The 13070-nt window shown below is 37.7% G+C and overlaps 1 protein-coding gene across 3 annotated transcripts in view; it reads left to right on the plus strand.

Annotated features, from left to right (window-relative positions):
* Positions 1–13070, plus strand: part of TRIM55 (tripartite motif containing 55) — a 98221-nt gene that overhangs the window by 60250 nt on the left and 24901 nt on the right. For all 3 annotated transcript variants that reach the window (XM_075213590.1, XM_075213589.1, XM_075213591.1), the window contains exons 5-8: positions 8617–8850; positions 10718–10740; positions 10819–10943; positions 12426–12634. In XM_075213590.1, coding sequence (XP_075069691.1) covers positions 8617–8850; positions 10718–10740; positions 10819–10943; positions 12426–12634 — 591 coding nt within the window. The remainder of the gene's footprint in view (positions 1–8616; positions 8851–10717; positions 10741–10818; positions 10944–12425; positions 12635–13070) is intronic.

A 13070-nucleotide genomic window follows, 5' to 3' on the forward strand; every position in this document is an offset into this window, starting at 1 on the left:
TGTTATAGAAATAAAATAATGCTTGAAATGAAAACATCTACAGAATAGAGTATATAAAGAATGTGAGCAGCAATTTCAATCCATTGTTATTTGCTACTTTACTTTGTTATAAGGGCATCTGCAAAAGCTCTCTTTTATAATGATCTAAATTCATCTCATTTATTTAGTTATATTTTGTTTGACATACTGGTTTGCCATGTCATGCCCATCCACAGACAGGAAAGTACAGGAAGGGCACCTGGGGATCATTTTCCCAGTAAAGCCCAGGTAGCCTTCTATGTGACAAATAGCAATTGTCACGCAGCTCACCCATCAACGTCTTCCTGTGGATTAGTGATAAAGAACTTTACATAAAAAACCTGACAGAAATAATACAAAACAAGCAAAAAGTTTAATTTGAGTTTAGAAAAGAGGTAATTTTGGATTAACTTTTATTGTGAGTATATTTGGGGTTAGTGCCATAACCAATATTTTTAAAACAATGCCAGCATTTATTAAATGGCTTACTTCTCTATTTGTTGGCTCATACTCTAAAACAATTGCACCATTAGACCATTTGACTTTGCTCCCATGGTAGTTCTCCCACTGCTGTAGGTCATATCTTAGTATCAACATAATTTGATCCTAAACATGTTAGAAATAAGAAGCATTTTCTACTACTGCTACCAAGACCATATATATGGTGGGCAATAGGTCTTACAGTAAAATGGTAAATTAGAAGGAAACTTCACCTGAAAAATTATGTATAGAACAATGAACAAAAATTGTGAATAGACCAATGCAAAATATTTAGTGCATCCCATTACATAATAGTAAATAAATATCTACATTAATATGGTACAATCATGGTAAGGTCCCCTTATTGTCATAAACAGGGTGGTTCACACCACCCAAGAACTTTGAATATAGAACATTGTGCTACTGTGCTATCGCTGTCCGTATTAATTTCTGCCAAAGTGCCATAGTTAGGGGGGCAAGATAGTAGCAATTGCAGAGGAGAAGACAATTGTCCCATCCTATGGAAGGAGTTGGGCAGAGCGGGGGTGTTTTCTACCAAACAAAGAATCAACATCCTTGTACGCCATCTTTGTGGAGAAGTGCAAAACAAGACTTCAATTTGTGGAGTGAGATTGCTGAAATTATATTAAGGAGTGGGAAGGGTGTATTTTCAGCTGTATTCCTTGTTGCATGGAATGGCACATAGTAATTAACACACATTAGGCCCTGTATTTTGAACCAGCTATGAGCTGGGAGAGATGGGGGTCTTGACTTGTAAATTTAAAGCCTTGAAAATGTTGGCTTCCAATTACACTTCAATGGAAAAGTCTAAAAACAAACAGTAGGTTAATTAACTTCCCATGAAATTGGCCTTGGGGTGTATGTTTGCATGTCTGTGTTAGGGAAATTACATTGCAAGCACCAAAGAGGCAAAAGTCAATTTGAATTAATATATTCTCTATATAGCAGTGCACTCATTCTGCTGAACACCTCTACCGCTAACTACCACCCCATTTTACTCTTCCCCTTTACCTCTAAATTATTTGCGGGTTGTCTGCAAAAGCCTTACCAGGCTCCTTTCAGACAACTCTCTCCTCGCCCTTCTTCAATCCGGCTTCCGCCCCCCCCCTAATATGTGCTCCTTCAAACAGGCACTCAAAACTCATCTGTTCCTCAAAGCCTACCAGCCATCCACCTAACCTTCTCCATGCTTGTGCTCCTTAGCTCTCTCTTCTCTGTTCCTCTATGTGCTCCTCTTGCGCATTATCCCCATCCACTGACTCCCCTTGTGCCTGCTGTCTGTTTGCCCTCCCTTTAGGTTGTAAGCTCTTACGAGCAGGGCCCTCTTCCGTCCTGTCTCTATACCTTCTCTTCTGCTCCAACTTCACTGTACTTGCTATGCTTGGAGCTATTGGAGTCTTGGTTTTATTTGTTTATTGTTCTGTACTGTCTTACCCTGTATGGTAAATGTTTGTACTCTGTACGGCACTGTGGAAATCTTGTGGTGCCTTCTAAATAAAGGATAATAAAAATAAGAATAATATGTCATCAGAGTATAAATAAAGAAGAAGAAGTAGAAGAAGAAGAAGAATCTCATGTCTAGGAACATTTTTGCCCAATATAGGTATGTAATAAAAATAATTGCAATGTCACACTCATTATTAATTTAAAATATAAATGGGGCTAAAGAGAGCAGTATTTTAGTAGAAATGTAGCGAGAGGGGTAGTACTAAAGTTTTAGGATGCTGTACTCCTCGTGTGACATTTACACGGTAGCAAAGCGAGCCTCTACATGCACCTTGAAGTGCGCTGAGTGGATCTAGGCACTCCAGTGCAAACCAAGGCATTTGTACTGAGCGCCCAGTGCGCTTTGTAAATGAGGTCATATGAAAACAGGCTCAGTGTGAATTACAGGAATGTGAAACACTGCAACACTGATACGTAGTTTGATATTCAGGTTTGTAGAATCACAGTTTAATCAGGTTGTGGAGGCCCATCCAGCAATTCTGATGGGTCCCTAGGCTAACATCCTGGACAATGCATTACTGGAATAATTGATTTACCTTTCAGCTTTTTCTTGCAGACTACAAGAAATTCAGCTAGAAAACTGGCTATATTTTATATTACTTGGAACACTCTTGGATAGATGGGGTTCACCTTATAAGAAGAGTCTTAATCTAAAATATTTAAAAAAAAGCAGTGTTCTACACCACCCTATAACTTTATATAGATGCAGCAGCTGTATAGTGCCTGCCTTTTTAAAATACAATTCAGAGAGCAAATATATTTTTTTACATAGAAAAGATATCTATTAATCCACTTTCATTAAGAAATTATCTTTTTTGGTGATAAACGAGAGTACAGTATTTCTCTAATTGTTGAGTAGTGAGGTCATCAATTGGGCATTTGTTAGTTCGGAACAATGGGGGACACTTTTGGCATGTTTCCACCATCAAGAAAAAAATCAGCGATCCAAATATTTATCTCACACAAAAAATCTGATCTGTGATAACAAATTTTAAGCATGATCAAATAAATTATAAATGATGAAAGATGTTTTGACATATTAAAAAATAGTTTTTATTGTATAAAAAAAAAATAGTTTTAAAAGCCTAAAAATGACATCAGATGAGAATCATGGAAGTAGAATAGAGATATTTAGGATAACCCTACATTTAAGACAACTTTAAATACATTTTCTTGAGTATTCTTGGTTATGTTTTTAGTTTAGTCTACTTTTTAGGAGAATTTTCACCAGGTTTTCTGGCTCTATTTGAGATCTGTTTGAAGATAGTGAATTGATTGTTGTGGTAACTGATTATTTTTATGAGAGTTGTATAGTCTGAGATTGTCCAGCATCTCTCCCTGTTCTTCTGTTTAATTGGATGACATTTGTTGTGGAACGGGGAAGGTAACTGCCACCCACATGTATGCTCTTTGTCCAGAAGGAATTAACATCTGAGCAGAGATTACATTTAGGGATTTAATAGATTTAACTCTATGGTTTCTTCTTATTTAAACCTCCGGCATTCTCTTCAGTCAGTCCATGCGTGAGAGCAGATGACCGTCCCAAATAAGAATTTTCCCACAGACGCAGCGTGACCTTGTTGCCGTCACCAAGCTGTAAACAAGGTTAAAGCGAGTAATATTACATATGAGTAAATGGAAACCTTATATTCATAGCAGTACAAATTGGAGTAGTGCCATGCACGGGTCGTCATTATTATTTTGTGTTGGTGCCAGTATATGTAACGTGTCATGTTTTTAACTATGTATTCTTCAAAACAAGATTTCAAAGGCATTGCGCTATTCAACACCATTGGTACCATCAATAATTTAGAAGATCATTTTACAATATGTCTAATTGGCCAATTTTGGGAGGAAGGTGATTGATGCTTGAAACCATTTTCAATGCAAAATGGGATTAGTCAGAGATTCCTGAAAACACTGGGTTCCATTTAGAGCTCAGAGTAAAGGCTGTAATTTTGTTCCCTGGTAAAACCATGCTGAGCTACAGGGGAATGGGGGCAAATGTAATTTGTGCAGACATTTAGGGGACAATTCAATTAGCTGCAAGGTTCTGTAGCAGCCTTGAGCACCAAATGCACGATGCTATCACAGCACCTCCCGGATAATTGACTCACTCCCTTAGAATTGGGACAGGCCGTGTCCTAGCAAATACTAAACGGCAGTTTTAAAATAGAGCTGCCCTGAATTTGTGTGCTACATTTAAAGAAGGCAGTATTTTCCCTGCATGTAAAAATAAAATTGCACCCCTTACATCGCAATATGGTTTGTCCATGTGCAGAGCTGCACAATTTAGCTGGATTTTCTCGAAATGAAGCCCATTATGTTGTAATCATTTCCTAGTAGTCATTTGTGCCACTATAAGGGTAGTAAAAAGTGTCTTCTTTGTTGATTAAATAATATTTCATTTTTTATAGATTGATTAAAAACTGGTTACATCAAGCACAGTTAAAGATTTGTCTCAAGAATATTCAGCAACTATTAGTGGACATAAAGGTCAAGTCCATCATTCAATTTCTATGTAGTCATAGGGGGAGATTCAATTGGCAGCGCTGTGGCGCACGGACATCGCGGCACGCACGTTGCCGGCAAATACATTAGAAAGCTCCACTCCTTTTCCCTCGCACTGAAAAGTGAGATTTTTGTCAGATCTCCTCTGCGGACGTTCCAGAGACACTTTGCTGCTAATTGAATTCCCCGCAGAAAGTGAAAAATTATGTTTCTGATTCAAAATATGTAATGTCATGTTGAATAGCAATTACCTGAATGTTGAATGGCTTTACTGGCAATCAATGTCGGTAAAGTTGTGTATCACATATTTCTGAAAAGAGAGTTACCATTGGTAGAAATGTCTACCTTCTTAGCCTCTTTACTTGAAGCTGAAGACTAAGCAGTCTGTTTTGCAAAAGCATGAAGTGCTCCCTTCAACTTGTGAAGCCATGTTAAATATTGGTGTGTAAGCATTGCTTACCTAGGCTGCTTTGGCCAGCCTCCTTATTAAATACACTTAATTAAAATGTAATGATTAGTGCCAAAATTGATCTTGCACACCACACTAAAGGTGCCCATAGATGCCGCAATTTTGATGACCATTTAGGTCATTTGAGATCTAATTGATTACAAATCACAGTGGGCCTGAGTCATTAAGGAGAGCAAAGGCATAAAAAGGAGTAAGTTTGCTCCTGGACAAACCATGTTACAATGCAAGGGTTGCAAGTTAGTTTATTATTTTGCACATAAGGAAAATACTGTCTGCTTTTTCATGTAGCACACAAATACTTGATAGCTTTATTTTCACACTGAAATTTAAAGTTGATCTAGGACATGCCCTACCCCAACTATAAATCTGTCCCCACATTTTAAATTGACCTCTCCCTCGAATGCAACATGGTTTTCCCCAGGTGCAAAGTTACTCTTTTTTTTGCTTTGCTCTCCTTAATGACTCAAGCCCAATGTGTTTGGGTCCAGAAAGACCATCAACTCTGCTCAATATCTGACCGAGATCTACCAGGTGTTGATTGGGACAGAGAGTACATCAGGTCAGAAGATGACCGCATCAGACCATGTCACATTGGATTCTCGGGCACATTGGCCGAATGCCCGGCTATTTCAGTGTAATTGATATGAAGGGCACCACCTCAGACAGCAGAATAGCTAGGGACATTGGTGTTTTTCCTTAGAGATATTAATAGATACTTATTTTACAGCGTACTTGCTAAAACACAGTAGCAGACAGGAGATAATCAACTTCGTACCCATTGCATTTTGAGTATAACTCTTTACAAATGGTTTAAAATTTGTAATTGCATAAAGTAATAGATCTGTTTAAGCGTAAGAAAAAAACAAACAAATGCTAACAATTAAAAAGCATATTCAAATTAAATTTCTTAGCCATGAAATGTAATATTTTGGAACAGTACACAGTTAAAATGTAGCATCATATCATTTACAGACGTAATATTGTGAATGACCTCACAGGTGACTGATTATTTCAGAGATGGCCTTTAGAAAGAGCATCCTAATTGAACTACACTATAAGACTAATCTTCTTTCACTTTATTCTTCCAAGTGTCACAATGCTAAGAATGAAAAGAGTTAGTGACTTGGTCACATATCAGTTCAGGTCATTGTTTCGTGAGCTGGCTTTATCTGATGTAGTGAAAGCTATGTGAATGTTTATTGGATTTAAATGTGAAGGTTTATTGGTTTGAGATAGGGTCAGAAGAACAATTTAAATGCAAAAAAATAGAATAAAATTGAAATTCTAAATCACCTGTATTTGATATATTATCCTATATTTACTCAATAGATGCATAGTGTGACTGTAAGTGATTTTGGCTTTTAATCTCCACAAGGTCCAAAGTGAGCTCATCTGAATGAATCTGCTAAAAAGAAGGTGCTATTAACATAGTAATCAGTGTGCTGGAAAAAGGATACTGATTTAAATATGCATATTTAAAAAATAATAATGAACATGTTATATTGCATTGTATACCACATACGGAAAAGTAAATGGTAATTATCACTTCATGATTTAGGTTTAACATTAGGGGTAGATTTACTAAAATTTACAAAAAGGAAACGTGTAAGTGTTGCCTATAGCAACCAATAGATGCTAGCTATCATTTATCTCGTACGTCCTAGAAAATGAATAATAGCTAGAATAGAATTTATTGCTATGGGCAACACCTCAACTTTTCCTATTTAGAAGTTTTAGTAAACCTACTCCTTGGTTGGGCAGAGCTGTTTTCTGTTTTGTGTCGATAAAATTATTTATAAAAGTCTAAAGTTCTACAGTTTTATTGTTGGAAACTGTGGCTGCCATTGTAGCTTTTGTCCATCAGCCTCAATGGATTGTTACTATTCATTGTGTGTGACCAAAAGCTTTATGGCAAAACTATGAATTACTGATAATGTTGTATTTATGAAAGGTAGAGAACAGGAGAGCTGAGTGCATAGGGAAGCAGGAGTACAATACACCTATTTCAGTCCATGTCATGTAGACATATCTCTGCACACCAGTATTATTAACTGCTCAAGAATTTAGTGTTGTGTATCAATGTGACATTTAGGTGGGCTGTTCCAACTTTTCAGGATACTGTTACAATTACACAAGCGATTTATTTAGTCATTCACAAGGCCCAAAGTCATGTTTTCAATATATATCATATTAAAGTTCCAGCAAATATAACCAGACAGGAAGCTATTGATATAACCAATAAATCAGTAAGAGAGAGAGAGAGTAGTATTTGCAATATTGAATATGGATTACAAGATACTATCATATGCATAACATAAAAAAAAATATTTATATATTTATACTTATTATCTGTGTTTAATATTTATGCAACACTCACCTAATAAGTGCTATTTCATCTATGGCCAGGGGCAGGTTGGGGATATAAAATGTCCTTGGGAAATATTCTGTATGCGGTAGTCAGTGGATGGGATTAAACTGGTAAGAGGTCATCCAAGGTGGTGTAACCAACATGTAAGGGGTGTGGCTATTACTTAAGACAGTGTTAGACTGCAGTCTAAAGTCCTTCTACTTCAAATACAATGGCAAAGCTCTGTACACCACTGGTGCATGCAGCTACCCTTCATGAGCAAAGCAGTGTGAAGTGGGACAAGGTCTTGACAACACAGGTAAATCCCAAAAGAAACAGGGTACATGGTAGACAATCTCTCTTCTACCTGCTGCTGCTGCTGGTGTTTTAAGCACTGTTGATGCTTGGCTGAATCCTGTACTGTAGGGTTCCAGATTGGAAAAGAGATATGTACTATTCGCCTGGAAAGTTCAGCAACAAGTGAACACTTTAGGCCTCCCTCCCCCCAACCAGCCCAACATTAAATCAATAACACCCACTTTTAATAAATAGTCCTACTTTCCTCTAACCAGCTACAACATTAAACTAATAATACCATGTTAAAGGATTAGGCCATATACCTCCAAATCGGCTCCAACATTATATCAATAGCAGCTGTAAACATATTAAATAAATATGCCTACTTTCTCCCCCAACCTGCCATGCCATTAAATTAATAGTATTCACATTTTATAAATAGGCCTATTTCCCCTAATGAGTCTTGACCTTATATTAGTATCCCCACATTTAGTAGAGAACCCATATTGCATTATTAGTCCCTATAGTCCTTTTAGTAACGGCCCTCACCAATCCTTTTAAAAGAGTACCTCCCACATTACATGAATACCGTACCATATTACATGAATACCCCACAGATAATTACCTGCTCTGCAGAATCACACACACTTACACATTCACACACTTGCACAAACACACATTCACAATATTTATCTCATGACAGGTTTGACTGCTTCCTCCTGGTCTCTCCCTTCCCCTCAGAGCTGGTTCCATGCAGTGCCAATAAAAACACTGCCGACAACTGACACCACGGTGCTCTCACCATTTGTGGTGGGAAAGGTTCCTCACCCCTCTACTTCACATCAATAGACATATTACAGCTTTAGTTTCACTTTAGCTACTTACAGTATGCAAGGCAGCATCGCCAAACTTTATTGCCGGTAATACCAGCATTCAATATTTCTAAGTGGAGCTCTTTGTCTTTCAGGAAAACTGCAGACGACAGAAAGAACAGCTGTGTGAGAAATTTGATTATTTATATGCCCTTCTTGAAGAAAGAAAAGGTGAACTGACCCAGGTTATCACCAGAGACCAAGAGGAGAAACTTGAATATGTTAAGTCTTTAATGAAGAAGTATGCAGAACATACGGAAATGGTTTCAAAGCTGGTGGAATCAGGAATTCAGTTCTTGGAAGAGCCTGAAATGGCAGTATTCCTTCAAGTGAGTCTTTATGAATTTGTATTATTTATTTCTTGTGTCAGAATAAATCATGAGTTTAAGTGGCTGATACAGAGTCTGGTTAAAATATTCCTTAAATACACAAGTTAGGTGCAAAAAAATTTCCCATAGAGGAATGCTTCACACATATATGTAATTGCTGCTAACTTTTGTTTTGTGAACGCTGTCATTTTCTGATTGGCTACAGGTTTGTCTAGGCCTGTAAACATTTTAGCGCACAGGCCCGACCCACTTCAAAGCTTCTTATAGACTGACGTCTCTAAGAAAAAAGTGATACAATAGTTGCTCACACCCCTGTCACACAAACATCTAAAAATGTTGCTGTGCTCTTACAAAGCATGGAGTAAGACCCACTATCACATCTCAGTGCTGATTGACACACTTTACATGGGTAGTTTACTGAGCAACTGTGTTAAACAGTCAGTTTACACCCAGCAGTCCTACATGATGAGTAGTGAGGACGAGCTGGAAATGGTTGTTGCTGTGATGTTATGTTTCTTAATAACCTGTGATATAACGCCATTATGACTGGTGGAATTGAACAGTACGGTTAAAGAGCGAAAATAAATACATTAAAATGACCGTCCAGTTCAGTGACATGAAAACCTGGAGGGTGGGTGGTATGACTACTGCAAATTAAATGGACCTCCGGGACTCTATCAAAGCCCCACTTAGAACAGTGTGCGGCTGGGGTAATCTGTTTTCCTTGTCTGTGAAGGTTCCTTCTGCTCCTAACCAGAGCTATGGGAGTCTTGAAATACTTACTCATCCTCTAGATAGGGGAATGGCTGGGGCAAGTGAATACCACCAGCCTTGCACTGGCAGTTTTATCTTGTTCTGTCCTCTTCTGCCAGCTGGATAGTGGGCCCCTAGGATAGTGCTCTGTCCCCCTCTGACCTTGGGTAAAGTGCAGGACAAGAACTGGCCCTCAGTCTACTGGTGTGGGCCCTAACCCATTACCCCTGGATTGGTGGGGGACAGGTGTAAATGAATAGCCTCCAGCCTAGTACTGAGATTTGAGACCCACTTATGCTTGGTGGGGGTTAGGATCTTGGTGGAGGCTCTAATCTTCCCATGTTACTTGTTGAGGGTTCCTGTCTGCCCCCAGCAGTGCATGGGAGGACATCTGATTGAAAGGTGGAATAGACACATGGAACCCTGTCTGTATCTGGAGGCTAGCCAAGCCCCCATGTAGTGTTCACTGTCTGCATGCTATTAGTAAGATGCTGCCTGTATAGTAAACTAGGGTTAATGAGCACTTGTTCAGAACACATTTGGAAAATAAAGTTAATTTTTTTTTAAACAACACATTCATATCCTCCTCCTGTATTAATCAAAATATTTATTAGACACCTTAGTAGTTACAGACCCTCAATCTATACATAATCAACTGATTCCCTGATCCTTATTCTGGAACTTTCAATTTCTCCTCATCCCCTCAATTCAATCCTTCTGCACCAGGTGGGTCTGGGATACGTTCATCAAGACTAAGCTGGCCGCTCTTTTATTGCACAGCCCTTCCCCCAATGTACATCACCAGGTTGATCTGGGATTAGACCAAAACTCTTAGCACAAGGCTGGGTGCTCCCACAATACCACCTACTGGCTAAAACGACAATTCTTACTGCAGCCGACCATCATTAGAGGGTTAGACAATGGAAACATTACCTCCTAAGTGGGTGTGCAGCCACTACAGGACCAGAAGTTGAAGGGGGCCTGGTAGTAACTCCCTCATATGCAAAAATATTGCAGAAAATAACTTTATATTATTGTAGAGTTATGATATAATTATTTAAAATATTTATATTTTTGCATTTACTAATTTGATATTTATTTGTATTTTTTACAGAATTCTAAAGGTTTGCTACAAAAGTGAGTACTTCATTTTATAGTGCAATCACCTAATTGTTGTTCTGACTTTGACCGTAAATATTGCATTGTGTATTTTAGAATGACCGATGCGTCAAGAGGATTTCAAATGGAAAAAATTGAGTCTGGATATGAAACTATGAATCAATTTACAGTAGACCTCAACAGAGAAGAACGAATAATTCGTGAAATTGACTTTTATAGGGGTATGTACCATATACTGTATATTAATTTTACATTCAGTAGTTTACTTGTTGACAACTAGTGGTGTTAAGTACAAAAATTAATCAGAGACTATAAAGGTTCTGTAACCTTAAAAACCGATCTGCCTAATTGTGACTAGCACCAAGAAATGTATATGCTAGACATAATTTAATGTTATTGCTTTTTGCAGTTTGTATGCAAACAGTGGCTGTTGTATATACCATGTGTTTGCCTGCTCTTATTGTTGACACATTTTGGATCCTTTCCTGACCTGACCTCGCCAAAATGATGTCACAGATATGGCCATGCTCCCAAACTATTGTGTTCGGAGAGGTTAAAAAAGAACTCCTGGGGGTAAATGTATCAAGCTGCAAGTTTCCGGCAGGTTTGAAAAGTGTAGCTGTTGCCTATAGCAACCAATCACATTTTAGTTATCAACTATTTAGTGCATTCTACAAAATGAGCGCTAGAATCTGATTGGTTGCTATAGGCAACATCTCCACTTTTCAAACCCGCTGCAAACTCTCAGCGTGATACATTTACGCCCTGGAGAAGATAAAGGTTTTATAAGGAAGAAAAGGCAAGCAATGGTAGCAACCTATTACATGGTAAGCTCTGTAAGCAGGTTTACTAACACCCTTATAGAAACTATGTCCTGTAATATTTTATATAGTCATTCCTTAACATCTATGTTACAGAAATTCAAAGGGAAATAAATATAGTTACATAGAGACCCTTTAACAGCTAGTGCTCTATATTACAGGAAATTAGTGATTTTCTTGAAAATTAGTTTTATTTACTACATCTGCCTGAGAGGTTTCATGTACATAAAGCATTATCAGAACAGTGGGCTGTATGCATAATCTAAGGGACTTTTAAGCTGCTCGTTCATGAAACAAAAGCGTAATTTTCAATGAAAGAGCTTGCTGCCAAAACTATACGTTTGTATTCTCTAAACATACAATTAGTTGTCTATCAAGAGATCACTTTACACATTATAAAGTAATTTGAGGATACCTCCTAACTCCCATCCTAACTACAATATACAGCTTTCACTTTACAAATGCAGCCCACCCGATATCAGCTGAGTATATACAGTATCTATTGGTGTAAAAATCCCCTTAATGGAATTGTTTGTACTGTATACTAAGCATTTTGAATAAGGTTACAAAGGAGGAGTGATTTGGGGAGAGGGTGTATGGTGAACTCACCCAATTTTTACACAGTCTGACAGGTATGTTGTTGAGATGAGAACTGAAGCATATAGCAAAGTTTAATGCCTATATTTTTTCACTTTGTGATATTAAATAATGATCAAACTCAAACATTAACTATATTACTGTCTATTTCATTTCCCAATTATTTGCACTGTGCACATACTTATGAACAAGTCTTTAATTGGCTTTAATGCCGTCACTAGACAACATGAGAATTCGTTGGACAATACTTGAATCACTGATACATTCTCTTTATTCACTATATAGAAGATGAGGAGGAAGAAGAGGATGCAGGTGAAGGCGAGGAAGCAGAGGAAGTTCATACGGAGTCTTCTGGTGAAGAGGACACAACAGAGCGAGTGACTCAGAATCCTCTGCCTGCACCTGAGACCACAGTTACATCTACAAGCACCAACGAAGAGCAGACACAATCTCAGGAAGCAGCTCAGCCAGCACCAAGTTCCCCCACTCCACAAGTAATTTAAGAAACATAAAACTAATCATGTAATTATTTGCAAGTGTTACACTGTTATTACCACATCATTAAACCCACTAAGAATTCAGGGGCTTTACATATAAAAGTATTATCATTATGATACAGAAAAATTAAACTAGTGAAATCAACTATTTCTGGAAGAAAAATTAGAAGAGAACTGTAAACATGAATTCAATTCTTTTAGTAGATTTAAGGAATTAATAAGGTCATATATCATCTAAGAAGGAAATAAGGAAATCAGTTTTTCATTGATGATTATATTATTTATTTTTGTCTAATAGTTACAATTTCAATATGGGATACCGACTAGAATATAGATAGTAGAAGTGACATCCAAGCCATGAATGTGTTACTATCCTGTGCATTCAACTGAAGGACACCTCAATGGTTTCCTTACACTCTGCTGCTGTATTCTT

This window comes from Mixophyes fleayi, chromosome 5 (genome assembly GCF_038048845.1).
Source record: "Mixophyes fleayi isolate aMixFle1 chromosome 5, aMixFle1.hap1, whole genome shotgun sequence".
NCBI classification, from domain to species: Eukaryota; Metazoa; Chordata; class Amphibia; order Anura; family Limnodynastidae; genus Mixophyes; species Mixophyes fleayi.